The 27504-nt window shown below is 44.2% G+C and overlaps 3 protein-coding genes across 9 annotated transcripts in view; 1 reads left to right on the top strand and 2 right to left on the bottom strand.

The window, feature by feature from the left end:
• The window catches only part of ankrd44 (ankyrin repeat domain 44), a 29947-nt gene extending 25964 nt beyond the window's left edge, over positions 1-3983 (bottom strand). For all 3 annotated transcript variants that reach the window (XM_068572420.1, XM_068572421.1, XM_068572422.1), the window contains exon 1: positions 3345-3983. In XM_068572420.1, coding sequence (XP_068428521.1) covers positions 3345-3371 — 27 coding nt within the window. In that variant the 5' untranslated portion in view covers positions 3372-3983. The remainder of the gene's footprint in view (positions 1-3344) is intronic.
• Positions 3984-6729: 2746 nt separating this feature from the next.
• sf3b1 (splicing factor 3b, subunit 1) lies at positions 6730-20587 on the bottom strand. Of its 5 annotated transcripts, XM_068572416.1 has the most exons (24): positions 20429-20587; positions 18994-19166; positions 18672-18773; positions 18445-18559; positions 15960-16039; positions 15663-15851; positions 14642-15116; positions 14167-14288; positions 13850-14047; positions 13661-13762; positions 12959-13138; positions 12785-12871; positions 12118-12388; positions 11480-11625; positions 11207-11353; positions 10809-10934; positions 9906-10127; positions 9626-9808; positions 9417-9528; positions 9171-9291; positions 8942-9073; positions 7979-8251; positions 7667-7883; positions 6730-7368 (listed from the first exon to the last, which is right to left on the bottom strand). In XM_068572416.1, exons 1-24 carry the CDS (start codon positions 20454-20456, stop codon positions 7210-7212), a joined length of 3960 nt encoding a protein of 1319 aa, XP_068428517.1. In that variant the 5' UTR covers positions 20457-20587; the 3' UTR covers positions 6730-7209. The 5 variants fall into 5 exon arrangements, 4 of the variants coding, with proteins under 4 accessions (XP_068428517.1, XP_068428518.1, XP_068428519.1 ...); XM_068572417.1 differs by lacking the exons at positions 18445-18559; positions 18672-18773; positions 18994-19166; positions 20429-20587 and adding an exon at positions 16410-18364; XR_011077305.1 differs by lacking the exons at positions 6730-7368; positions 7667-7883; positions 7979-8251; ... (13 more) ...; positions 14167-14288; positions 14642-15116 and adding an exon at positions 16410-16463 and having other exon boundaries at positions 15790-15851.
• An 819-nt stretch (positions 20588-21406) lies between these two features.
• Positions 21407-26558, top strand: coq10b (coenzyme Q10B). The gene is made up of 5 exons (XM_068572579.1): positions 21407-21602; positions 24250-24426; positions 25287-25479; positions 25826-25927; positions 26011-26558. Exons 1-5 carry the CDS (start codon positions 21505-21507, stop codon positions 26176-26178), a joined length of 738 nt encoding a protein of 245 aa, XP_068428680.1. The 5' UTR covers positions 21407-21504; the 3' UTR covers positions 26179-26558.
• The last annotated feature ends 946 nt before the right edge of the window (positions 26559-27504 follow it).

Genomic DNA, 27504 nt, shown 5'->3' with positions numbered 1-27504 from the left:
AGAGATTTAAGGTGATTTAGAGCGAGCGGGAACGAGAAACATTTCCTCCGACGCAAACCGGCACCGAGGCGGCGGCCGAGGCCGGAGTCTCCCCGAGGCCGACAAATATTTTACAACAATAGGAATCCGACACGTCGGCCGGTATTTGTTTTGCCGCTGACGGTTCGGCAACAATGTCTCCGAGACGCAACATGAGTGAAACAGAGCTAACGGTTAGCATTTCACTAGCTAACGTCACCGTTTGAAGTATAACTATATTAACATTTTCTTTGATTAACGTGTTGTGTATGTTCAGTTTAAATGTAGTATGAAGTAGCACAAATACAAATGCATACTGTAAAGTACAAGTTTTATAAAATTGTACTTTTTTGTGTTGTTTTGGCGGCCCCTGTGGTTAGAGGCGGTAGTGTTTCCGTAACTTTAGGAAACCTCATTTAACTGCAGCAGGTTCTGGTTCCTCGTACCGCCAGATTCATAAACGTATGTTTTAAAACATAAATGTGTCAGCGATATGGTTATAAATAAAATATATGCAGCTGATTATGACAGATTTTCCCTCTGATCTTTTATTTTCTCTTTTTCTTACACGCACAGACACACACATGCATACATACACGCATATAAACACACACACACACACACACACACATATGCCTACATATACACACACATATACATGTAAACACACACAGATACTCACGTACACACAGACACAAACAGCTACACAGACACATACATATACGTAAACACACACACACACACACACACACACACACACTTCGACACAGGAGACAATAAAGGAAACCGATGTCAACAACCAAAATAAAGGAGAAACACAGGAAACCTGATAAGCGTGTCAGCACGAGCACACACACTGCACACACACACTGCAGACACATTGCAGAAACACACTGCACACACACACACTCGCATACGGAAAGTAAAAGGTCAACAACTTCCTCTCCTTCCTTTGTGTCCTTTTTGGTGGAAAACGTATGTTTCTACCCCCAAAACAGCCGTTCAGTAAACATTATATATAATTATGTATTTCCAGAGAATGGAGAGGCAATCTGTGGGAGAAGAAGTACTAGCAGTACTGCAGTGTAGAAGTACTCAGTCCTGCATTCAATCTACTACAAAAATACAAAAGCGTTGGCATCAAGAAACACTTAAAGGCCTCACAGCCCAATTAAGCATGTTTTATTGATGCGTTCATGTTAATTGAAGAAGTATTGATGCATTAATGTGTTCATCATTTTAATGCCGCAGCTGGTAACAATCAAGCACGTTTTTATTACTTTATATGCGTCCGAGCGGCTTAATCCATAATATTTTATTACCGGCATTACGTTCAGGAGTGTTTTTAATATTTTATTTAACACATCGTCGTCGTTGTTCATGCATTCATTTTCTTTGCTTTATATATTGTAGTTTTATTCAGTATGACACACACAGCATAATGCAGTTATATTTAGTCTGTGACAAAACTAATACTTTATTTTTGTATTATTATTATTATTAATAATAATGCATTAGTTGATTTATTGTGCTGATAGTCAAAGTAGGCAATTTAACTCAAGCTGTGTGGGAGTAAAAAGTGGAATATTTCCCCCCAAAATGTCACAGAGTTGAAGCTTAAAGTATTCAAAGTAAAACACAAAGATCTTAAAATTATAGTGAAGTAACAAAGTACAGCATATGTACTTAACAACAGCAGTTTTTTCCCTAAATATAGAAACATCAAAGCTGCACAAAACCCATCCAGAGCTTTACATCTTTCCACCAGATTGACCTTTGACCTCTGGACCTCCTAAACCAGCTGAGCTTCATTACTTAAAAAAAAAAAAAAAGGTGTACTACAGCAGAGTCACGTCATCAGCACATGATGACGAATAATCTATAATTACTCGGCTGTCCGCTGAGCTCATCATCATCATCATCATCATCAACAGGAAGCCTCTCCTTCCTTGACGTTAACGACAGATCTGATAGGACAGATTTCCACCAGCACGCTTGAGGATTTTTGTTTCACTCTTTTCGTGCTTAAAGTGAAACTTCGAGGTACTTTTATACTTCACTTGAGTACTTCACAGTCTGCGTAACTTTACACTTGTACTTCACGACATCTTCAGAGGCAAATATTGTACTGTTTTACACCACGGCTTCGGTCTGACAGCTTGAGTTACGCATCAGATTGCAGTTTTTTGTCATCCACTTCCTGTCCAGCGGAAACCGCGTAACTCCAGATGTGTCGATGTGGAATGTTTGTGACGAACGGACAGAGACGATCTTATAGAATATGACGCTTTGATGTGGATTAAAGTAACCGACCGGGTGTAAAGGAGATTAAATACAATGCGCACATTAATACAGCAGAAACATCAGATATGATAGTGAAACACATTGCACTGCACATGGACTTCTTGTACTTAAATACATACTTTGAATGCAGGAAATGTACTTTGTACGGAGTATTTTCACAGTGTGATATCAGTACTTTTACTTCAATAAAAGATCAGTACTTCCTCCACCAATGTCTGGCAATATACAGCAAATCAAAGCTGCAACAATTTGTAAACTTTTCACTGTTTTCTGCTGTTTTGTGAACTAAGCAATTCATTGATTGAAGAATTTGTTGTTTTTCAAATACAGAATGAAAACAATAATCACTTGCAGCCCTGCACCAAATATAAACCTTCAGATAATGAGAGCTTGACATTATTGGCCACACAGATGTGGCTGTTCAGAACCTGCTTGTGTTTCTGTGTGCACACTTTGAGGAAAAGTGTGATTGAAAGAAATCAGCTGATGAGCATCATGTGACCCAAAAAAAAGCTCCAGAGCAGCTACTAAAGAGACCTTGAGGAGAGATTGTGTCTCCTTGCCATGAAATAGTTTCCTTGTTCGGCATGTAGAGAATGTGAGCACATTTTATTTTTATTTTTTAAAATATTTGCAGCACTCTGGACACACGAAAGTGCTTTTAGCTGCAGACACATCTTCATTATTGAGGACATGTTTCTGCAGCGCTGATGCTTTGCGGAAGGAGACGGAGCAGGAAGTGTGAGTGAAGTGGGCTGTCCTCATTTTAACGGAACACCGACAACGTTTACCGACACACACGAAAGAAAAGGCGTAAAATAAAAAAATGTAAAATAATAAAAAAATATGCATATTAACGTGCGGCTTCATGAATGTATTCTACGTTAAGTCTGCAGGAGTAAATTAAAAAAAAAAATTAAAAAAATACAACAAAAAAAAAATTAAAATGTTTTATAGCAAACAGCTGCGTTAAAACATGTCTGTTAGTAGATGCTAAGCTAACAGCTAAGCGGGGGCTCTACCTGCTCGGCCAGCTTGAGGACAGCCATCTCTGGGTCCGCTGCTCCGGCTGGTTCATCCACTCCCCCCGGCCCCGCGGCACCATGCACGGGGCGATGCTGCGCCGCGACGCCGCGCTACGTCCGGACTTCTTCTCCCTCTCTCGTTCTCTCTTTTCACCTCTCTTTTCTCTCCCCCCTCCACCTCCCTCGAGTCGGCGGGTGATGGGTGACGAAGGCCGGGGGTGTCGGAAGCCAACTCCAGGGGCCGGCTCGGCTCACGCTATCTGCGGCGCGACGCCGCTGCCGAGTCGAAGCGGTTTGGAGGTCGGAGGTCGGAGAGGAGGAGTGGAGAGAGAGAGAGAGAGAGAGAGAAAGAGAGAGAGAGAGCAGGAACGGGGTTGGTTGACCCCCAACAAAATAATCCACATGTATGGCCGCTGCTGGTGGTGCTGCTGGTGGTGCACGGCGTCTCTCCGAGGCCATACATCCACAGAAGGCTTGCGTTCTTCTTCTTCTTCTTCTTCTCCTTCTTCTTCTTCTTCTTCTTCTTCTCTCTCTCTCACCCCGGTCCTGCAGAGCCACACACACGAGCCTCCCGGAGAGGCGGCCAGAGCGCAGGTCTCGCGCACACAGGAAGTTGGAGCTCGTCTCTCCTCCTCCTCTCAGATGCAGAAGTGGAGGAGCAGCTTCCTCAGCATCAACAACAAGCCGGCACGCCTCCTCGCTGCTGCCCCCTGCCGGACGCGGTGGGAGCTGCGAGCCTTCACTGCGCATGCGCGCACCCAGAGAAAGCGTTTTAGAGAGAGAGAGAGAGAGAGAGAGAGAGAGAGAGAGAGAGAGAGAGAGAGACGTTTGTCTTGTTTTCTTGGGATAGCCCTCTGCTGCTGGCTCTCTCTGGCTCTCTCTCTCTCACACACACACACACACACACACACACACACACACACACACACACACACACACACACACACACACACATTTGTCTCTTGTTTTTTGGGCTGGGGATAGTCCTCTGCTGCTGCCTCTCTCTCTCTCACACACACACACACATTTTCTCACACGCACTCTCATACTCTCGCTCACACACACACACACACACACACACACACACACACACACACACACACACACACACACACACACACACACACACACACACACACACACACAGATTTGCCTCTTGTTTTCTTGGGATAGCTCTCTGCTGCTGTCTCTCTCTGTCTCTCTCTCTCACACACACACACACACACACACACACACACACACACACACACCACCATATTTTATTGGTATTCATGGCGATGCATTCTCAGGGTTTTAAGGGATGAAAGCTGAAGAGGCTCCTTCTCGCGTCTGAAGATAAAAACATCAACACTTGACAATTCAGGAGGATTTTATTAATCCAGAGAATTATGCAGAACATTGAAGCTGATGAACTCGCTGTGACCTCACCTGTGACCTCACCTGTGACCTCACAACCATCACAGTGAAGTCAAATAAAGTGTTTAACTAATTAACCTCAAAGCAAAACCTCAGGAACCTCAAACAAATCACATTTAATGGGACTGTGAGTCCTAAATAACCCAAAATACACCGGCTTGTTGTTATTAAACATACACACACGACACACACACACACATTTGTCTCTTGTTTTCTGGGGATAGCCCTCTGCTGCTGCCGCTCTCTCACACACACCCGCACGCGCACACACGCACACACACACACACACACACTTCCTCCTTTAGATTAGCAGACCCAGATTCTTCCAGGGAATCTGGGTCAGAGTACACGGAGAGAGAGAGAGAGAGAGAAAGAGAGAGAGAGAGAGAGAGAGAGAGAGAGAAAGAGAGAGAGAGAGAGTGGGGGAGGTTTTTATTTTCCTTTGTGAGTATCTGAGCGTTCATGCATGCTGGTTTTTTATTTATATATATTTTTAGTCCCAATGCATCCCTCAGCTCCATGATGGAGGCCGACGCTGTGCGATGCATGTGTGAATGAGTTATTCATGTGCAGTGATGAATAAAATACTTTAATCTTAAAAATGAACTAATTACACCGAGGCAAGTTCCTTATTACAACTTTGAGGTACTTTTACTTCACTCGAGCGTTTTCTATTTCATGTTTCTTCTCCTCTCACACGGAAATATTGTACTTTACAGTTGTTAAATTACAGATTAACAAAACATTTAATTCATAAAATTTCTTTAAATCTTTAGATTTAGGAAACAAAATGTGCTCCAGCTCAACCAGTCGGCCGATTAACGTGCTGTTTGTGTGTTTTGAGGGGCTAGTGGTAAATATAATATTCATAACTGTGTATAATTTGTGTATTATCATCTTTTAAAATGAGAATTTGCTTAGAATCAACCCGGAGTAAGCGGACGTTCAGCTGGCTGCAATCTGCACACTCGCCAGTAGATGGCATCAGATCTGACACACTGTCACTTTAAAAGCATCATAATAATATTTCAAGATACATAAAACATATTAATCTTTCTGAAAAAGTGATAATGCAACAAAAACATACTTTTACTTGAGACATTTTTAGTCTTATTACTTTTATTTGTAACTAAGTACATGAACATAACTATTTATGTATCAAGTAAAAACAGAAATAGCACGGTGGTCTAAAAATATCACTACAAGTAGAAATCCTGCACATAAAAGTAAAAGTACAAATATATGAGCATCAAAATGTACCAAAAACCTAAAGTACTCCCATGAAAAACATATTTCTTTAAAAAACATGTATTTTATTCAGTGTTATTCTGCTGGGTTGCTTACAGTAATCTGTATTATTACATTATACTTTATGAGTTGATCACATACTGTACTATTAATCTGAATCTGGCAAGTAACTGAGACAATGGGAACGCTCAAGTGAAGTACAAATTCTTCCAAAAAGGTACTTTGTGCAGTACTTGAGTAACAGATCGTAGTTATATTTTAAAACCTTCTTGTTCACTTTAAATATTAAAAGCTGGAGAGCAGAGACGGTGTTGTGTGAGCGCTGCCTCCATTATGTCACAGCGAGTTCAAGTGTGTGAGAGATGAGTTCATCCTAAACCAGGCCATCCTCCTCCTCCTCCTCCTCTTCCCTCTCTTCATTCCTTCTCCCTTCTTTCCCTCCTCTCATCTTTCTCTCTTCTCCCTCCTCTCTCTTCATCCTAGTCTCTTATATCTCCTCCATCCCACCTCCTAGCTCCTCTCTTCAGCTCTCTCCCACCTCCTCTCCTCCCTTCCTCATGCTCTCATATCTCCCCTTCCTCCTCGAGGAGAATCAAGAATTAGGAAGGTTTTAATGTAAAACACTGAAAAAGGTGAAGCGTTGCTGCAGAGGAGCAGAGACGTCCACATCCCCACGTAGTTCAAGTCATACGGACAAAATAAAAACTCGACACAGAAATTGGAATTTTATACACAAACATTTTATTCGGTTAAATAAAGCAACATCCTAATAAGAACAGAGGGGTGAGAGGAGGAGGAGGTGTGTAAAGGGGAGCGAGTTTACACACAAAAAAAGAATCAAAATATTTAAAAACGTTGTGATGACTTTCTTCAGAAATCGAGGCTCAACTGACCTCGGCCATTTTCCTTACAGCGAACACTCAAAAGAGTAATAATACAAAAAGAAAAAATAATACATACAGACTCTAAAATGTTCCTCTTATTTCTCCTAACTTCATGCTTTCATTCTTCAGCTCAGGGGCGATTAAGTGGCATCAAACAGAAGCGGTATTGTTTTTAAACCCTGGAGAACAAAAAACATTACTGTTGCTAAATAGAAACGGACTCAGGGTTTTATTTTTCCCCTCGAGAGATTAGGGACCACGGTGCAGAGAGAAAGAGAGAGCGAGAGAGAGAGGGAACGTGTGAATATTGGTATTTACAAGGCGTAGTCCAGCTCGCAGCGGACGTACATGTTCTTGTCATCGTTGTAGACTTGCGGGTAGTGAGCGATGAGCGCGTCCTGCGAGCCGATGTAGATGGAGTTGTAGATCTTCCAGTAGACGTCTCGCACCTTCCGGGCCGGGTGGAACAAACCCTGCAGAGGAGAGAGAGAAGAGAGATGGGAGGGGGAGAAGGAGAGGGTTGTTCAGACGCAGCCATGAGCGACATTTTGTATTCTTCAGAGCAGCCGTGATCTAAAAAAAAAAAACGAGCTAAGTGGTGCCAGCTGAGCCTCTGTTGCTCTTTTATTTACGATTTACTTGTAAGCTACTTCTTTGAGTGGTCGGAAGACTCGAAAAGCTCTGCAAGTAAAAGGTCCATTTACGATGTAGTGACGGACATTTCTCCACAGTTAAACCTCTCCGTGAGCGCGCCGCCCCGGCTCCTCTTACCTGTAAGCTGTACTGCAGCATGCGGCAGGGCCCGATGGCGACCCGCAGGCCCTCCAGGGCGCCCATGACCGCCTGGATCACGTGGGGCGACGTCTCGAACACGTTGGGCCACACGTAGTTGAGCAAGTGGTTGAGGGAGTCTTCGCAGCCGAAGCCGTAGACGCCCAGAGACATGTGCTGGACGACGGCGCTGGCCGTCTGCCTGTGGACCAGATCTCTGCAGAGGGGAAGGTCAAGGTCAATGGTTTATTAGGGGTCACCGAATCACACACAAGCTACACGTTTAAGTGAAACCCTCGTCTTGGGGCTCACCTGTCCATGAGCGCGTCCTCCAGCAGCGGCGTGACGGCGTAGATGTAGTCTTTGCCCATCTCCCCGATGTACTCGAACAGGAAGGAGAGGGACTTGAGCACGCCGTTCTGCACGTTGAGCTCGGGCACGCGGTACTCGTTCATGAGCGCCGGCAGCACCGTGAACGGCGAGCAGGTCTCGGCGACGATGGCGATGGCCACGGTGGTGCAGACTCGGTTCTGGCGCTCCTGGACCTTCAGGTTGTTGAGCAGAGTGGCCAACACGTCGTGCGGGCTGAGGGGGAAACGGGTCGGTTAGTTCAACTTTCAAAAGGAACCGGGGAGCAGTTTGATTTATAAGATCTATAAACCGATCATGGCAGGGATTCTGCAGGAGTCACCAAGTTTAATAACCATTTAACTATCATACAAAGTATACAAAGTGTGATGAAAACCTTGATTTACTGAAAATACCACGTCATATTTCTTTTGGTACTTTCCAGCAGTATGTAATGAAAAGTTCACAACTTTATAATTTATCTATTTACCATTTTTCCTCAAATAAAATCTTGTAATCTAATAAAAGACGGCCCCCAAATACGGGAAAAAACCATTTCTATCTCTTTAAATTAATAAATTCAACAATATCGTCGTGCTACACACTTTGGTGTTTGGGTTTACTCATCTGAAGTGTTGCCTTTCAGTCTGTGTGTGTTTTAATGTCAAACTTCATTTTGCAGTGACACACAAATGCCACAAGAGGGCAGTTGCTACATTATAAGGTCTAAATTACTGATTTATACACAGTGTGGTGCTGCAAATGTTTTATAATAAAAGTCTTTATAAGACATGGAGGGATTCTAGCCTCAAAAATGCGACACGGCTCGATCTAATGTTTTGAAAAAGGCCATGAAAAGTATTCAAAAAGACTAAGCCGATACCGCGAACAGACGAACCGTAAGTAACAAATGTATTTGGTATTCACCCGATAGCTTTGGCGATGTAACCGAACGTGTTGACGGTGGCTCTGCGGATGGCTTTCTTGTGAGCCTTCAGCAGCTCCAGCAGCTCAAAACAAATCCTCATCCACTCCCTGGCCGACACGTATTCAGCCCCCCTGAAAAATACACACGAGGGGAAGTTAGGACTGGTACTAATAAACGCACTACAGGAGTCACAAAACTTCAATCTGAAAAGGTTTTTGTTCTACCGACCTGTCGGCGATCCGGCCCACGAGGTCGATGCAGTTCTCCTGCACTTTCTCGTGTCTGTTCTTCAGGATGGGAGTCAAGCGAGGAAGCAGGTCTTTGATGGGCGGAGTCATCTTGTGCATACCTGCAATGAGAACAACGTATCCAACAGTTTATTCAGATGTTTCCTTTAAAAAAAAAACCCCTGAAATCTCAACTACGCGGTTTTAAAATGCAGAGATCGTTGAAAGATGCAGCGAAGAGACGAACCAATGACGTTGACGATGGCCTTCAGCGCTCCCAGGATGCTCCCCAAAACCTCTGGGTACTCCTCTCCCAGGTACTCGTACAGCACCACACCCAAATGACCCATCAGCTTCTCCTGCAGCGACGGACAAGACAGAGCATGCGTTAGTTTCTCAGAGGAGTTACATTGCTTCTAGTGTGTGTCACTATGTGTGTGTGTGTTTGTGGTTTACCTCCTGGCAAGTCTTCATCACCACGGCCGTGCGGGAGATGAGGTCGGCGGCCTGCTGACGCACTTTGGCCGACTTGTTGTTGAGACGCCAGAGCACCGTACCGCAGATCTGCGGCAGGTAGGGCTTCACGCGCTTGCCGAGGGCGTTCACCACCGTGCCGAAGCCGTTGAGCATGACGGAGTCCTGGAGGAGGAAAACCGAGAAGCAGATAAATATATGAATGAACGAAGACAAAACACGGGGTTCCTTTGTTCAGATACTGGAGCGGCGCGCCTCTCACCTCGGTGGTCTGTTCCTGGAAGGCGTACAGGATGCCGTCGATCAGCTGCTCCTCCAGCTTGTGGTCGATGTCGGCGGCGCCCAGGTTGCCCATGATCTTCTCGATGGTCTCCATCACCATCTTTCTGTACTGCTCCGCCTCGTCCTTCAGGTCATCGACGATGCGAGAGATGATCTCCGCCGCTCCCACTTTGTTGGCCAGCTCCACCGTTGTGTCCACCAACTGTTGAAGGGGGGGAGGAGGAGACGGTTTGAAAAAGATGCAAAAGCATCAAGTTCCCATACGAACTCGTGGGTGTTTTTTTTGTAAAATGTTTCTCACCGCCTGCCAGGACAAATTTCTTGTATGTGTGAACATACTTGGCAATAAATAGTTCTGATACAAACGGTGTGTAGGAACTGGAAAATGTCCAATAACATAACTGGTTTTTGAGTTTGGGCAAAAGAAACAATACTTTTATTATTAAAATACGAATTATTTATAATACTATTCCATACAACTCAATGCAAGTTAAACTCTTGAAATCAATTGACATTCAACCACAATTTGCCTCATTTCAACATGCAAATGGCGATTAAAAGTCACAATTTAACGTGTACTTGTGCTTTAGTCTAATTCAGGTTTACTGGTATACATTGACCTCAACAGGCAGACGTAACAGTGACACGATTGATGCCCACAAAACACATAAAACACATCAACACGGACGTCTGTGTGTGGAACATAAGACTGTAACCAACGGGTGCAGGTTGAGAACAGACGAGGAAGGAACATCAGGTCTGATGGCTCTCGTGTTGGCGTTTAATCTAGCGAACGACTAGCCCCGAGCCGAACCACGGACAGGTTGAACAGGCGAGAATAGTTCGCAGGAAGCGGCGTACATCAATGTATATATTCACTAACCTGTCTGTAGTTGCGTCTGTCCAGAGCCATCCTGTGCTGCCAGAAGTGCTTGAAGAAGGGAGGCAGGATCTCAGTCTTGATGTAGTTGGCTTCCACGCCGTCGGTGCCACAACACTGCTTCACCACCTACGAGACACAAGCGCAGGTCAGAGAAGGAACATCAGCCGGGGTTCAAGAGGTCAAGGGGTCAGAACAAAAAGTCCCCGATGTGACCAGCGGGTGCAGGGCGAGAACAGAGAGGATGGAAAGTACCAGCTCTGCTAGTTCTCATGCTGGTGCAGTTTATATAGCGACATACTAGCCCTGACGCAACCACGGGGCGGCTGAACAGGCGAGAATGAGTCGCGATGGGGGAAGTAAGCCGAGCTTTAAGACAAACACAAGTTGCCCCCCCTCACCTTGAGCACAATCTTCTTCATCTCCTCGTCGGGGGACTGGAACTCTCTGATGAGGATCAGCATCACCTCCCTGGTGTAGTAGTTTGCGTACTCGGCGTCCATCAGTGGGATCAGGTAACCGATGGCTTTGAGGAAAGCGGCCAGACCCTGGGGACAAACGAGGGAGGGATGACATCGTGAGTACAAACTGCTCACTAGCGTGTAGACTGTAGATGTTCGGGATCTCTACGGACGTTGTGATATAGTTTAATATTTCCCCCGCAAGCGTCTCACCTTTCCTCTGTGCTGCCTGATACCCTTCCAGAGAGGCTTGAGGACAGAGTCGAAAGACTCGATACCGTAGGGCGTGGCGGCTTCGGCGAGGGCGGCGATAGCGAGGGCGCTGATGGTCCTGACCTTCTGCTGCTCGTCCACCAGGCCTGTGGCACCAAAAACACAACAGTCAAGAGCGTGAAGACATATTTTAGTACGACAGCGTTCATAAAAACGTTGACGAACTGGCTTTTTAAAACCGTGTTAGAGTTCAGATTAGAGTTTTAAAAAAGAAATGTGTGCAAAATGATTACTGTCAAACACTTTTATGCATACAAAGCATTGTGGATTCCACATTTAATAGTGATAGTAGTTTGCTTTCAGTGCCAGAGGAATTCACAAATGTATCATGAATGGACGCAATGGGACTTTGAGGTGAAATAAATTAAGATTTGGTGTAAAAACTCTTCAAAAACCTCTACAAAATGCTGTAATATTTACATATTGTAAAGCCCTCAGAGGGAAATTAGTAATCTGTGTGATTTTGGGCGATACAAAACGAACTGAATTGAATTAGAGAACTGCATTTAATACCTTAAAAGGCCGTCACTTGATAACTCAACAGCTTAAGTCCACAAACGCCTCTGTATGCGACTGACCGTGTTCGATGATCTCCACCAGGCTGCGGAGGTGGGGCAGGATGGCGCAGCCCATGAGGATGGCGATCTGCTGCACGATCTTGATGCCCGTGTGCCGGGCCTGCCAGGACTTCTTGCTTTTGCACACGGCTTTGAGGAACGGCAGGAGGGAGGGGATGCCGAGAGCCGAGGCCACCACGGCGAAGGCTCGGGCCGTGGTGTTCCTGACGTACTCGTCCATGTTGTCGATGTCGGGTCTCATCGTGGAGATCATGGTGGCCAAACCGGCGGCCTGGGGGGGAAGAGGAGGAACGTCAAACATCCGAGTCAGGTGATCATTTACTGAGCAGTTTTTACTCATTTTCACATCTCATAACAACATTTATTCATTTAAAGTGCCAATTAAAATGAAAAAAACAACCGATTTATCTTAAATTTCAACAGTCAAAACATGTATTTAGGCTGAAATCGTGTGTAAACGTTGCCGTCAGTGGAACATTGTAACCAACGGGTGCAGGTTGAGAACAGACGAGGAAGGAACATCAGGTCTGATGGCTCTCGTGTTGGCGTTTAATCTAGCGAACGACTAGCCCCGAGCCGAACCACGGACAGGTTGAACAGGCGAGAATAGTTCGCAGAAAGCAGATTGTGGGCTAAAAAAACAACAACAAAAAGTGCCCCACATTACCTTTGCCAAGTTGGAGATGATTTCTCGACCCTCCACTCTGGCGTAGTAGTCCTCATCAATCAGCAGGGGCTCAATCACCACCAGGATCTGGACACGGAGAGGACGGTTAGTTAGTTTCTTCTCTCTCTCTCACACACACACACACAGGATATAAGTGCAGACGGTCGAGCCCACCTTGTGTACGTATGGCCGAACCAAGTCGTCCAGTTTGTAGAGGATGCGGTCGATGACTTTGACCAGCAGGTGGCGCTCCTGGTCCTCCAGGGTGGGCGACATGAGCAGCGGGAGGATCTGGTTGAACAGCGGGCCGGCGCCGAACTCACGAGCTTTATCCGTGATCTGACGCAGAGCGGCCTGGAGACGAGCAGGGGAAGAGAGAGAGAAAGAGAGAGGGATCGGTCAGACGAGTCCGACAGTGGATTTTAATGATTGTTCGCCACCAATTTTCCATAACTTTAAACCAATTTTCCTTGAGCAAACATTGTGTGAAATGTGTGTGTGAACAGTAAAAAGTGATAAAATGTAGTATTTAAACTAACAATAAGGATTCAAAGCGTACAGTAAACCTTAAATGACTCAAATGAATGAGAGACAATAGTTTGATTAAAAGAATAAACATTTATATAGATGTCTGTATGTATGCTGCTGATATTTTGAGGCTCTTTTAAAAGCAGATTTATTATTGCAAACTCTGCGTAAATGAACATTATGAACACATGAATATAACATTTACAGGACTTTTCCAGGTTTTCCATGACTGTGAGAACCCTGAGTAGATAGCAATGTTGTGCTTTATGCTACTTCAAGGCTCTGAAATGGACAGCAGGTGCACAAGGAGCATAAAAAAAAAAATTGTAAATATAAATAATAACAAACCTTTCTCATGGGCGGTGTTCCATTCTTAATCTTCAGCAGCAGCTTCATGATCTTCCTCTCTTTCTGCTCCTCGGGGCTCAGCGTGGACTCGTCCACCTCCACCTAAAAACAAAAAACACGCAGAGCTTGCATCAACACACACACAAGTTGAGTTTGCGTATGTTGTGAAACACAAAAACTGATGCTCACCAGCAGTTTGTCGAAATACTGGATGTCATCGGGTTTGAGGAAGGGCAGGTTTCCTGAGGGCTGGTCGTTCATCTGCTTGGTGGTGCGGTCCTCCACCTGCATGTGGAAGCCCGTCATGCCCCCGAGGGGCGTCGGCGTGGCCGACAACTTACGGGCCGGAGTTCGGATCGGCACGTAGCCCGCTGGCGGCGGCAAAACCTGTGAAGAAGAACCAATAAACTGTCAGTGCTGAGACTACGTTTTGAATGATATTTTAAAATAATACTTTTAGCGCTAAGTTAGCACTAATTAAACAATAAAAAAAGGCGGGTATGGACCTTGTATCCCTCTGGGAACATGGCGTCCAGCTCATCGTCTGTGAGAGGACGGTTCCTCTCATCGATCTCCCTCTCCCACCGCCACGCCTGCAGCTGCTCTGGAGTCATGCTCATCAGGTGACCTGAAGAAGAAACACAGCAAAACCATTAAAAAGGGCCTTGAGCAATTAATGTGCAATAGAGGACAGATCACTCCTTAGTTATGCGTTGCTTTTCTTTTTGTTCTTGGTTTCATTGTGTTTATTTTTGTTGTTTTTCTCTGTTCTTCACCCCTGGTTCTGTTTGTGTGTAACTAATATGAGCGTCACTAAAAAGGTCAATTGTCTGAAAAACATCTGTAAATGTCTGAATGATGAAAAAACGAAAAGGGCGTGAGGTTAAATATAAATACAAACAAAGACGACAGAAAACAAGACGCCGTGGTAAAGTAGAAATGAAAGGAGGAACACAATAAAACACTTTGAGGCTCTCTCACCCGGTGTCGGGGTCGCCATGTTCATGGCGGGCGTTCCGATGGGAGTTTTTCCCGGGGTCATTAGCGGCGTAGAGGATCCCATCTGGCTGGCGGGGGTTTCGTCCCACCGAGACTTCCTCTTACTGGCCCCCGGAGTCGGAGTCTCGCCCACTGACTCGTCGCCCCTGTCCGTGCGCGGCGTTTCGGCCCAGCCGCTCCCGTGTCCGGGGGTCTCCCGTTCCGTTTTGGGGGTTTCGTCCCAGCGGTTCTTGCGTACGCTTCCCGTGGCTCCGCCGTGGCCGGGTGTGGCGTGGCCGGGCGTGTCCCTGCCCGGGGTGGCGGCGCCGGCGGGCGTGTGACTGGGAGTGGGGTCCCACATGCGGGTGCTGGGGGTGGCGCCCGGGGTCTCGCTGCCCTTGGCGCGGCCGGGGGTTTCGTCCCATCGGGTGCTTGAGGGCGTGTGTGCGGGGGTGTGGCCCGGGGTGTGGCCCGGAGTCTGCAAGGGGCCAGAAACAAAGAAAAACAGATTTAAAACCTGTGAGAGGCAACTTCTGAAGAGCTGTCCCATATCACTGGAGTACCTCATATCACCAAAATACACGATACGGCGTACTTAAACACATTTTTGGAACCAGCTCAATTTCTTCAATAAAGTCAAACTACAAAGTGTTGTCGGTAAGAGACATTTAAGTGCTACTAAAGTGCTACTACTGCGCTACCTAGTAGTCGAAAAATAAGTGTTTTTAGTTTAATTTATATTGATATCAATTTATACATCTTATTACTGCATTTTTCCTTCTTTTTTTTTGCTTTTTGACAGTTTTCTAATGATTTAAAATGAATGTTGTTGATTGTTTTTAACTCCCGTTTCTTCTGCATTATGTTCTGAGGCGTTTAGTAGTTTTATGTGAAGCGCTTTGAATCACCTTGTTGAAATGTGCTCTACAAATAAACTTGCCTTACTGGAATATGTTTACCCACAACAAGACGCTTTAAGTTAGTCATGAAGCAGCAAGAGGCTGAAACTTGAGTCGTTGCTCACCTCGGCGGACGAGTCCGCCTGGTCCCAGCTGGACATCTTTTTGGGCGTAGTGTTCGTGGGGGTTTGGTCAGCGGTCTGGTCCCAGCGACGCTTACGTTTCGCGGCAGCGGCCGCAGAGGCAGCGGACCCGTTGACGGCTTTCAGTTCCCCGGCTTTGGCCTTCTCTACCAGCTGCAGACGGATCTCCCTCTGCAACAACACAAACAAACGTCAGGGAAAGAAGACGATGCAACTATGCTGCAAAAAACAGGCACATCTGAAACCTTCAGATGCAGTCAAAGAAAACCGTCCACTCACCTCCTCTTTGGACAGGTTTTGCTCCAACATGACGTCCACGTACGACCTGACCTGCAGCTTGGGGTCCGGCGTTTTGCCCCCTGCGCGAAAGAGCACCAACAAGAACAAAAGACACTGATCAGTATTCGATCCGGGGACCCACGTTATTACAAAACACACACAGCAAGCACAAACACAGCCAGCTAACCCTGACTCTCTTTTACCAACAGATTAACTTACGTTCCTGTGGTTTATAAACGGCTGATTCACAACGACAAAAAAAACATTCCTACTGAATTACATACAAATATACAGTTGTCTTTTCTTACATACAGTCATAGCATACTAATGAAAAACAAGCAGATACATAGAGAGAAGAGCTGTGGTTGTGGTGTTTTTCTTAAAGTGGATTAAGAAGTTATAGCCATCACTGATGCAGGGGTCCTGGGCTGTGCTCTTCAGAATACGTACACTTTCAGTGCCATGGTCCCTCTGCAGTCAGACTTCAACCGGCAGAAAAGAAGCCTAGAAAATTTCTCTTTACCATTAGTAACACTTTGGAAAAGGGTTTGAACTCACTCACACACAACAGTATACCACCTGTGTTGCATTGATTTACAGCACTCAAAAAAAAAGTTTCTTCTTGGGGCATAACCACAAAACTAGAGAAAAAAATAATAATAATCATATTGCGATCATGTAGCCCAGATTCCGAAATTTCTTTACGCTAGCATATAAAAATGAAGTCAAGATTTTGAGACTACGTCTGGGAAAGACATACGAGCATCTATTCTGTCATTCTAATATAAAAACCTGTCAAAAAAAATGATGAATCTAACCCCGCTACCATAAATATGGTGATGCGACATGCCAGAGCCCCATTGACATGGCATACCAGCCCTGCATATCATCCTATAACCGTACATTTAAATCTTGACTTCCTTTTGAGGACAAAGGTGACTGGTGAACTAAGGATGAGAGAGAGATAGTCAAATATTTGGGCACTAATTTTCTATCGTGAATGCAAGAAGGGGGGGAAATCTAAATTTGGAGGAAATTGATAAGCCAAATAAAAAAAAATTGGGGGTTGAGGTTTGTTGTAGCTGGGCTGCATCTGATTCCCCTCACAGGCCCCCAAAACAAGCAGCCAGTGGACCCTGACCCAACTGATAAAACGCACAGCTCTCTGCGCTCCCCATAACCTACACAGGATGAGTTGCTGCACCTTTAACAGAGCGCAGTACAGGACTGGCAAAGCAGTACTGCTGTAGGAGAGAAATTAAGGACAGTTAGTATGGGCCTGTGGTATTGTGGTACACAATTTTCTTGATAACATATTTCTATTTTACAGAGAGAGTTGTAAAATAAAAATATATTTAACACAACAACTTTGTACAGAAGAACTCTCTCTACATGCAGGCTTCAGAAAAAAAGCCCTAAATAGACCGAACCTGAAGCACTTGGGCCATTTAAAATGCTGTCAGTTGAAGTGAAGATGCAATAAAAATGGAGAGAAACTGTAAACTAGCTGACTCTTGGAGGTTTTTAGACTTCCAGCCTAAGAGAAACGCTGGCTACACTTACATCTAATTTACGTAATTTGCTTGGCCCAAGGCTTTTACATTTGACGGTACCACAGGACTTTAAAATTACAGCCCTGACAAAGTCAAACTGGAAAGACAATTTAGGCCAGATTATGACTTTTACGTATCATATAACCTTGATGATCCTGAGTTGACTGCGCCAGTTGAAACAAGTGTATTTCTCTCCACTGCCTGCCTTTGCGATGCACAGCTCTGCCCGTAAGTAAGCAGGTTGTCGTCGTCTGTCATCAGTTACTGAGCTCAGCATGGCTTAGCGAAGTGCATCGGCCGGTGAGTTACACCGGAACTAACCCTCAAATTTACACTTAATCCTCACAGGCTACAACAAGTGGGCCACTGCCATGGACCGACATAATTTAGGCTGTCGCTCACATGGGAATGTTAACCCTTCGACTCATACACAACCCATCTGCGACCCACGTTTGTTAGGTGAATAAGCCCTCTGAACATTGAACACCTAATCACCTCTCCCACTGAAAAGCATGGCAACCCTGCATGGGGTTTTCACTTCATTTTATTGCACGCACACGGATCAAAATTTCATTTTGCACATGAACATAATGGAAATGTTCTTCCAAACCAGAATACCGAAGACAAACTTTGAGCCTACGCTGTCTTTTGCTGCAAAGCCGGGACGGCCGATACAAATGATCATGAATATAAAAAAAGATCAGGAAGAAAATGTACAAAACGACAAAATGTTCTTGGACCACAGAGGATTGACCACGGGGAAGGCATCAAGTCTGGGAGGCAAGCTATTGCATTGTAGTCGAAGGGTTAAAACAGAAAAACTATGGCTGTGAAACCATTGGCAGTCATGGGGTGTCACAAAAAAAGTAAACCATGAAACGGGGGGAGGAAATGGGGAAGGCGTAATGAAGTCAAAAAATAGCTAAATTTACCATCTGCGAAAGGGTCGAGCCGCTCCGGTGAGATGATCATCTGTCTGCGTCGGGCTTTGTATTCATCTTCCCGCTCTGCGATCTTCTGCGGACGATGCTCTGCAAATGGGTCGTACTGCAAAACAAGGACGGTGGGTTTAAGTGTATTTGTAAACCGAAAAACTATTTGGAAGCAACAACACAGGGGTGAATATCTGATATTCAAGAGGCAATGAATCAACACATACTTGCTCGTCTGACTGGGGAATGGCATTGAGTATTGCCACTGGCGCATGGTACCCGGGCTTCTTTTGTCCCAACAAGCTTGTTGATGAATCCTCTTCATCGTCCTGCAAAAGGAAAGAGAAACAAGAGTCTAGTCAAATCTCACCAAAATGGCAAGACTCTCCCAGCTCGTATACAATGGGCAAAGAAAGGGGAGCAGTCAAGCTCCCAAAAAAAATACTGTGGAATTGAAATATAATTGGATTAAATGTTAAGTATTGTACTTTGTTGCTCATGCAGTAAAACATCTGAATAATTCTTCCCCACTGGTACAACAATACTTACATCTTCCTGTTCATTAGCAGCAATGGAAGTGACATATCCGGCAAAGCGGCTGTCGCTGCCTCCGTAGATCTCCTGGTCAAAGAAGCCGGTGGAATCAAGGCCCACTCCCTGCTCGCCTTCCTCCAGCAGGGTCGCCTTCATCCCCTGGATCTCCAGGATCTGGGCCTCGATGTCTACAAGGAAATAATATAGATGTTCTGTGTTTAAGACTCATTAATTGCAAGCAGTGGTTGAATAATAGCATGTGTACTCAAGTGCTGAACTCGAGTAAACATTTGAGGTAGTTGTCCTTTGCTTGAGTCTTTTGATTCCACTTTTTTACTTCTCAGAGGGAAATGTTGTACTTTTTCCTCCACTATATTTATCCGGCAGCCCGGGATACTTTTTGTAAACCAAACAAATGAGTTCATCATATAGGAATTTTATAATTGTATTACAATTCAAACTACCCAGCACAAAGGTTCACAGAAAAATATTTGGAAACGTTTTAGCCATTGATGATCTAATGAATGATTGGTCATTAAAAAAATTATAATCTGAAAACATTTTATGGTTGACAATTATCAAGATATGCAGCTTTTTCTGAATCTATTGTAATTAAGGTGTGGACTGTTTGTTGCAAACCAAAAAGGCATTTATCAGATTACATTTTTCAGAATCAATCAATGGAGAAAATAGTAAAAGTAAATAGATGCAATCTGAATTTAAAAAACAGTTAAACTCGAGCTAACATTACAATTCCAGCGTTCACACAAATGCATTAGCAATAATAAATATAATATACAGTTTTCCAAATTCATGCATTTGCTGTGTACATTGCACTTTGAAAAGGTGCAGAACGATAAACAACGAACAGACAGGCTAAAGACCATTTCTCAAGAAAACACAACGTCTAAACATTTGTGATAAAATGACTTTAACTCATTGAAATTATATGAAATCTTCATCCACCACTGCTTATTAAACCTATTAGAGTGAAAATATATGTATGTAAAAATATATATTTCTTTGAACAATGCGTAACGTGTGGTGTTGTTAAATTAGCCCGCCACCTGATACACGTATGGCCATATAAACAACACATAATGCTTAACTGGGGGTCATAATGCACCAAAACATATGCGTTAATATTAATATGAGCCCGTGGATAAGCCTGGTGGTGAAGTTACTTATGTATATCCGCAAATATAAGGGCACATTTTGCACGGTGACGGCAGCTAACGAGCTAAAAGCGAGCCAACCAGCGCCATTATCTGAACGTCCGCGTTGCGTCGTTTAACGGCCTTCAGCTTCACGCGCTTTAAAAAAAAAGAATATATACAAAAATATATACTCCAGACCCTTGTGACATCTACTGCGTACTTTCTTGATACGTACTATCGTGGAAAATACTCCGAAATAACAGCTATTTAGCGGTTTTATGCAAATAATTTACCTTCGTGCGTTTTGGCGATCTTCGCCATTTTGGTGGTGGTTGTTCGACTCTGAAACCGGAAGTGTGATGGACGTGACTTCCGTCTCTTTCTTTCTCAAGCTGTTCTCGCGAGAGTTTGCAAATTTCAACTCGATCGTTTTGTAAAAGAAATGCAAATTATTAATCACGATTGGGCGTGGAGTTTTAGTTGTTTGGCACAAAAGGTAAATTGTTAGTAAATGGTTGCTGTATTTTTTTTTGAATAAAATGTAGTTAAGTCTCAAAAGTAAACGTGGTCTTTATGCAGTATGGTGCAGAAAGTATTTAGACAATTTACACAAGTATTACAAGTAAAGGTCTACATTGAATATGTAAGTAATTGTAAAAGTAATTATAATCATCACAAGAAGAAATTGTACTTTATTATTATAGTATTTGAAACATAGAAGGATTTTACTTTTGCAATTAATTCCGCATTTTTAAGTATTTTCAATGTGTGGTAATAGCATTTTACTTGAGTAAGGATTTGAATGCAACACCTTTCCTTGTAATGAAGTATTTACACAGTGAGGTAATAGTATCTTACTTAATTGCAGGTTCTGAATACTTCTTCCACTACTGTTACGTTTACTACTTGTATTGTAAACATAACATATATTAACTAAATTGTCTAATTTGTCTAATAGATAGATAGATAATTACTTTATTGATCCCCAAAGGGAAATTCAGGGTCCAATTGGCCCTCTGAAAAGATGGTCAGTGTTTGTAAAAGTGTCCTTTAAAATCCCAGCAGTGTGTGTGTAACTTTAAAGTAGCCCAAACTGAGTTTTGAGTGTCCAAAGTAAACATGAGCCAACCATCTCGTGACATTCCAGCGAGGGCGCGTTCGTGCACGCGCGGATCACCTACGTCACAAACGCCGGTGTGACGAACCACCGGACCGACCAATGAAAACGCTCAGCGCTGCGCGTCTCGTCCAATGGCTGACCGACATTCGGTAACGTAAGTGACGTTCAGAGGGGGGCGGGACTAAGCCGTGGGCGACGCTTGCTTTTTATCAACTTGCTAAGAAGTCCGTCTAAAAAAGAAAAGGGACGATGGCGAGAGGCAGCCGGGGCCTGAGAAAAGTGGCCGAGTGCATCAAACAGTTACCTTCGATAGCCGGCCGAGAAATACAGACGAGGAACAGCGTCAGGTAACGTATTTTTTTAAATCTTTTTAATCTTTATTCAAACGACAAAGCGAAATGAAGAAAACACACCTCAGACAATTACAAAGGGGAGCTAACTTAAGCTCGTAGCATTTAAAAGTGACAGGTAAGCACATTTAAGTTGAGTTTCTACACTAATGTAACGTCATTAAGACTCTTACAACACCATAACTGAGCCTGTTGTCAGTTCAGGTGTAAAATAGAAATAACACGTCAAACAGCCTGTTATTGATGCAAGTAGACTAGTATTCAAAGGGGAGTACTATAAGTAAAAGTAGTATCACTCGATCTGAGGTGGAGTAGGAAGTAATGTCAAAATATCTTCTCTGTGAAAGCAGAGAATGGAAATACTATAGTACAATAAAGTACACAAGTACACTCTGAAACGAGGATGGGAATACTAAAGTGCAGTAAAGAACGCAAGTACACTATCTGAAAGCAGATAATGGAAATACTTTAGTGGAGAACACGAGTACACTATCTGAAAGCCCAGAATGGAAATACTAGTGTACAGTAATGTACACGTGCCTCAAGTGTACTAAGTTACATTCCACGGCAGCCGCCTCTCTTCTGGAAACAGTAAAGTAAAGTACAAGCTGTACTGCAAATGTCAGGTTTTTATTTTCAACTACACATCAAAAACACATGTTTCATGTTAAGTAAGACGGCTGAAGTTACTTCATCGATGAGGAATACAACTGAAATCCACATTGTCCTAGAAGGTGCTAAATCATAAGCCGCATACTTCCACAAATGCAGTCTGGCAATGTTTTGAACATTTTATTCGCCTCCATGGTTAAAACGTCACCACATAAAACTTTTTTAAAAAAAAATTGAACATGCAAACTACCCTTTTTTTTTCGTCCCGCATCGGCACCCTTTTGGGGCGCAACGTCCTCCATTTTCTTTGCTCTGAATTCCCCAATTTCTTAACCACAACCCTCCCAATCTGCAGCCATGCACTCGGCAGTTTGAGGTCAGTGCCGCGTCTGAGATGTATCATGTTTTTTTCAGTAGTAGGTCTTGAATGGTTTCTCTCGAGGTGCCCGGCGGGCCAGTAATAGAACCGGCATTCGAAGCGGTACGTCATTGAGATGCACAGAGAAGGTTTCACAGGGACAAGACGATAACGGCAGTGATAACGAGTACTGGTGGTGACTTTTTAAATCTCAACCCGTGCCCTGAAAGCTGTGCAAGAAGAAGACATCGAGGAACAGGTGCTGACGGTGAAGCACAAAGAACAAATCAAATTTTTGTATCCCTCCACAGGTGATTATTAACGGCGGAGGTTGTACCGATGGATTAATAGACAGACTCAGGGCTTTTCCCATGATCCCCCTGGTAATCGGTATAGCAGCACTGTGTGAAGGGGAAATAATACCTGGAACATTTCATGATTTAGTTGATTTTAAAGGTTAAGAAAACATTGACGTAGCAAACCACAAGTTGCAAGAGCCCAGGGTAACTTTTTCCACTTTCCAGAAAATAATTCCCTAATTGATTAATGATTGGTGAGCCATTGCCAATTTAAAATCTGTAATTTACCAACCACTTAACTTATTTACCAACAACATACTTTAGCATGAAACCCAAGTGATGAGTTTTTTGTTTGTGTGTTTTTTGGTTAAAGATGTAATTCCTATCGACTGCTGTTGTGAGGACTTTAGCCCATGACAGCACCTTCCACCACAAAATACTTCAAGATTACGAAACAAAAGACTCTGGACTTCCATTTTGGAGTCTTTACCTGGACAACTGGTGTGCTATATCAATGCAATCCATCATTACGACCAATTATTAACCCACTTGTATACCACAAGACTTTATAACACTCCTCACCCTCTCAGGTGGTTCGATCTCTCTCACTGTCACTAGACTGTAAATTTAAAAGCGAGAGTCTTTTGTAGCACGGAGACATTTAAACTAACTATAACTAAAGGTCATTTGGAGTTCAGCAAAACATTTTTTGGGCTTAAATATTAAACAGTCTTTTGGTCTCAAGGAATCCAGTGTATTTGGAAAGTTACTAAAAGGGTTACGCGACCTACTTCCCAACCCGATTTGTCATTCGTCTCCCCAGGGCCGAATATATAGTTCAAATATATTTAACTGGTTGGCAAGCAGCTACAGAACATGGTTGAACAAGTCCGGCAGGTTTTTAACTCTCCTGTGTTTGAGGTCTCCGGAGCCAAAGATGCACCATCTTAAGTCACACCATGACCAAGCTTATTATAACAAACTGGCATCCGGGGCCCATTTTAGTTACAAAACGGTTAACACCTGGCAGGCGCTCTGCAGGAAGGCGTTCTGTATCCTGTTAACCGGAAACAAAGGCTCACGTTGCAGCGGGGGGGCTTTGCCTCTTGGTTTACAGACGGTAAATGTGAGCGAGCGCTGCGCTTTCTGTTGACGTGGAACATGAGAAAATCCCTCAATGTTCTTCAAAAAAAATCCCTTCACACTTTGGTCTGTTAGGTGAGGAGGGCCGGGGGGGTAAATAGGTCTGGGATGAGTTGTGGGACAATATTTGTAGAAACAACAAAGCAGAGTTCAGCGCTGCTCTGTGGCGTATGGGACTATTGATTCAAGTCCCCCAGTTGTGACGCCACGACTGTTTGTTTTGTGCGCATAGATACCTGTCGTCATGTGGGATCCTGATGACCCGCGTGCCTCCGCCGCCGCTGCTGGGCGCCACCGCCACTGCCGCCGCCGCGCCGAGGCTCGGGGTCGTGTTACCCGCTCGCAGCTTTTTCAACCTGACCGGCTCCTTATCCAAGAGGAAGGAGTACTCGGAGAGACGCATCATCGGGTGAGTCGGCGATTACGCGATGGAGAAAGTTAAAGTGTTTCTGAGAGGTGTTCTATGATGTCATCTTCACTGTCTTTTATTGGCATTTCATGAGACTTACGCAGCACGTTATTTAGATTTAGTTTGAGAAGGCAAATTAGGTTAAGAATAAAGAAAAAAGGCAAGAAAGCAAAGTCAAATATAATCTATTAAGGACTTAACTTTGTGTATGTCCTTAACAACAACATTGTTCAATAAGGTGCAACAATTAAATGTGTACAAAACCCTGCGTAAACACTGTCAGCGCAGTCAAAACTCATGCTGCTGTTTGCGCCGTTAGCGTTGTAGCATGCGAGCCGTCGCCATGTTGAGACAATAGGTTTGCTCTGAATTTCTAATTTAGCGCCTTTTTAAAAAAAGGACAAAGAAAGTTGTGTTCCCAGTCACAGCAACAAGTTGAACGTGTGTGTAATTGCTGAAATGACGACGCCCTGTCCGAGGCTCCACAAGTGACGCACTGAATGTCCTCCTGTGTTCCATGGAGAGGTCATAATCACTAAATCTGGTTGTATAAATAGACGCAATGCTGCTGCTGCTATGTTCCCTCAGCTGGAGCGACGCAGTCGTACAGAGGTCTCCATCTGTGTCTCCTTCACTACACCGTCACTTTATTTGTTGTGTTTCCTTCCCCTTCAGTCTCTTCCCTCTGTCCATTTCTCTTCGGTCCTCATTGACCTACTTTCACACTCAACTGGCTCACGAGTACCGCGCCAGCCAGCATTTTAAAGTTGTGTCACAGTTGCCGAACCTTTTGCGTGCCTCCCGTCCTGCAGACGCACCGAGAGCGGCGGCGGCTTAATTCTCAATCCTTGACGCTTCAGGTATTCCATGCCGGAGATCTACGACGTGGTGGCCGGAGTGGAAAACTACCGGCTCTTCGTGCCCTGGTGTAAGAAGTCGGACGTGGTGTTCAGGCGGGCGGGATTCTGCAAGGCCAAACTAGCCGTGGGCTTTCCGCCCGTGATGGAGAACTACACCTCCCTCGTCACTTCGGTGTGCCCCCACCTGGTGAAGGTACGGCGCCGCCTCGGTACCGGCACCGCGTTTGCGCAACCAATGCACGCTTTCATAGCGTTCATGCTGATGTGTATTAAACATACGGCGTCGTTATCAGCATGGAAGCAACACTTTGTAGGTAAAATAGAGGAAGTGTTGTTCAGGCATACGGCCGTCCAGTTTTTATTGTCCCTTTTTACCCGTTGAAAACTGTGAGATGTTTAAACTATTTAAACCACAGAAGTGTTTTTTTAACATTCATAGATAGATAGATAGATAGATAGATAGATAGATAGATAGATAGATAGATAGATAGATAGATACAGTTTGTAACGTGTGTGATGTGTTTCATGTTGCTTGTCAGGCGTCCTGTTCAGACGGCAAACTCTTCAACCACTTGCAGACGGTTTGGCGCTTCAGCCCCGGCCTCCCGGGATACCCTCGTACTTGCACTGTGGATTTCTCTGTAAGTATCCGCCGCGTGCCGACCGTGCGTTGTTAAATTCAGCCGCTTTAACCTTTCCGTCCTCTCTCCCATCCTCCCTCCAGATCTCCTTCGAGTTCCGCTCCCTCCTCCATTCCCAGCTGTCTCACGTCTTCTTCGACGAGGTGGTGAAGCAGATGGTTTCGGCGTTCATGCGTCGCGCCTCCAAGGTCCACGGCGAGGAGACGGCCATCCCTCAGGAGCTCATGTTCCACGAGGTCCATCACACGTAGCGACGCACGGCCCCCCGGTCCGCTAACGCACGCTAATACACAACGCCCAATGCCGGAGGGGAAGAATAAGAGAAGAGGAGGAAGAAGAGGAGGAGGAGTGCCTTTCTCACTACGACGACCAAGTTTATTCTCATCTGTTACGTGTAATGTTTTTTTTTTTTTTTAAATATATTGGTACATACTGATCCACCAGCTCGTTTGGTGCTGAAAACACATGCAGACCTGTTTCCACTTCAGTTCATCTCCATTATCAGAACTATACAAACTGTACCGGGTTGTGAAACTTGAGCTCGCGGGTTACGATGATGTCATCACATCTGTACACATCAGTGAGCCACGACGCTCTGACCGACGTGTTTCTTTTGCGACACACTTTTTTTTAATTTCAGGGAGACATTTACAAGCGTGTCTATCAAAAAAAAAAGCAATTTCCGGATGTGTGGTCGATGAATATTGTTTTCATCACACGGGTCGGGATACAAAACGCCACAATGCTGTTTTGAAGTTGTCGAAAACATGGCAGCATTAAAAAGAAGTGCTGTTAGCTGGATGTTTCAGTGTAGGGATAAAGATCCAAGACTAAATCAGCAGTTTAAATGACGTGAAATGTTAGTTTTTCTCTTAATAATGTATATATTTTTCAAGCTCCATTACAAGAGTGCAATGTACGCTTCTGTGCAAACATAATTTGGGTGTAATGGGCGGAGCTATATCTGGTGGGCGGAGCCTCGCATATCGAGGCGGTCAAGTTCTTGTCCGTCACAGGTTCAACGGTAATCTCCCCGCCGATCCTCTCCTCTGAGCTCCTGACTCAGACGTGAGTCAGGAGCTCAGAGGAGAGGATTAAGAGGTATTTCAGGAGAGCGAGACTCAGGCCTGTAGAGGTAGATTTGTGTCTTTTTTACCCGAGCAAATTTCTTGTTTGTAATTAAATTATCTCCAAATCTTTGCTCTCAATTCAAAAAATTGTGTCGAAAAAAAAAAAAACGTTCTCAAAACTAAAATTTGCTAAAATAAAAAAAACGCTCTCAAAAAGAGAATTGCTCTCAAAAACAAAACTTGAAAAAAATAAACGCTCTCCGAAAAAAATGCTCCAAAAAAAAATGCTCTAAAAACTAAAAGTTACAAGTTGAGGTTTTTTTTTTTTTTTTTTTTTAAAGAGCTTTTTTTTTTTTTTTGAGAGCGAAGATTTGGAGATAATTAACTTACAAACAAGAAATTTGCTCGGGTAAAAAAGACACAAATTTACCTTCATACATGTCCGACGGCTCAGAAAGCGAACAGCAAAAGAAACTTAACGCCGCGCAGAGGAGCTCATGGTTCATT

Source organism: Clinocottus analis, unplaced genomic scaffold, assembly GCF_023055335.1.
Source record: "Clinocottus analis isolate CAN_PGR_092001 unplaced genomic scaffold, fCliAna1.0.p SCAF_12, whole genome shotgun sequence".
Lineage (NCBI taxonomy): Eukaryota > Metazoa > Chordata > Actinopteri > Perciformes > Cottidae > Clinocottus > Clinocottus analis.
The sequence above is the reverse complement of the archived record's forward strand: the minus strand, read 5'-3'. Positions and strand labels throughout refer to the sequence as shown.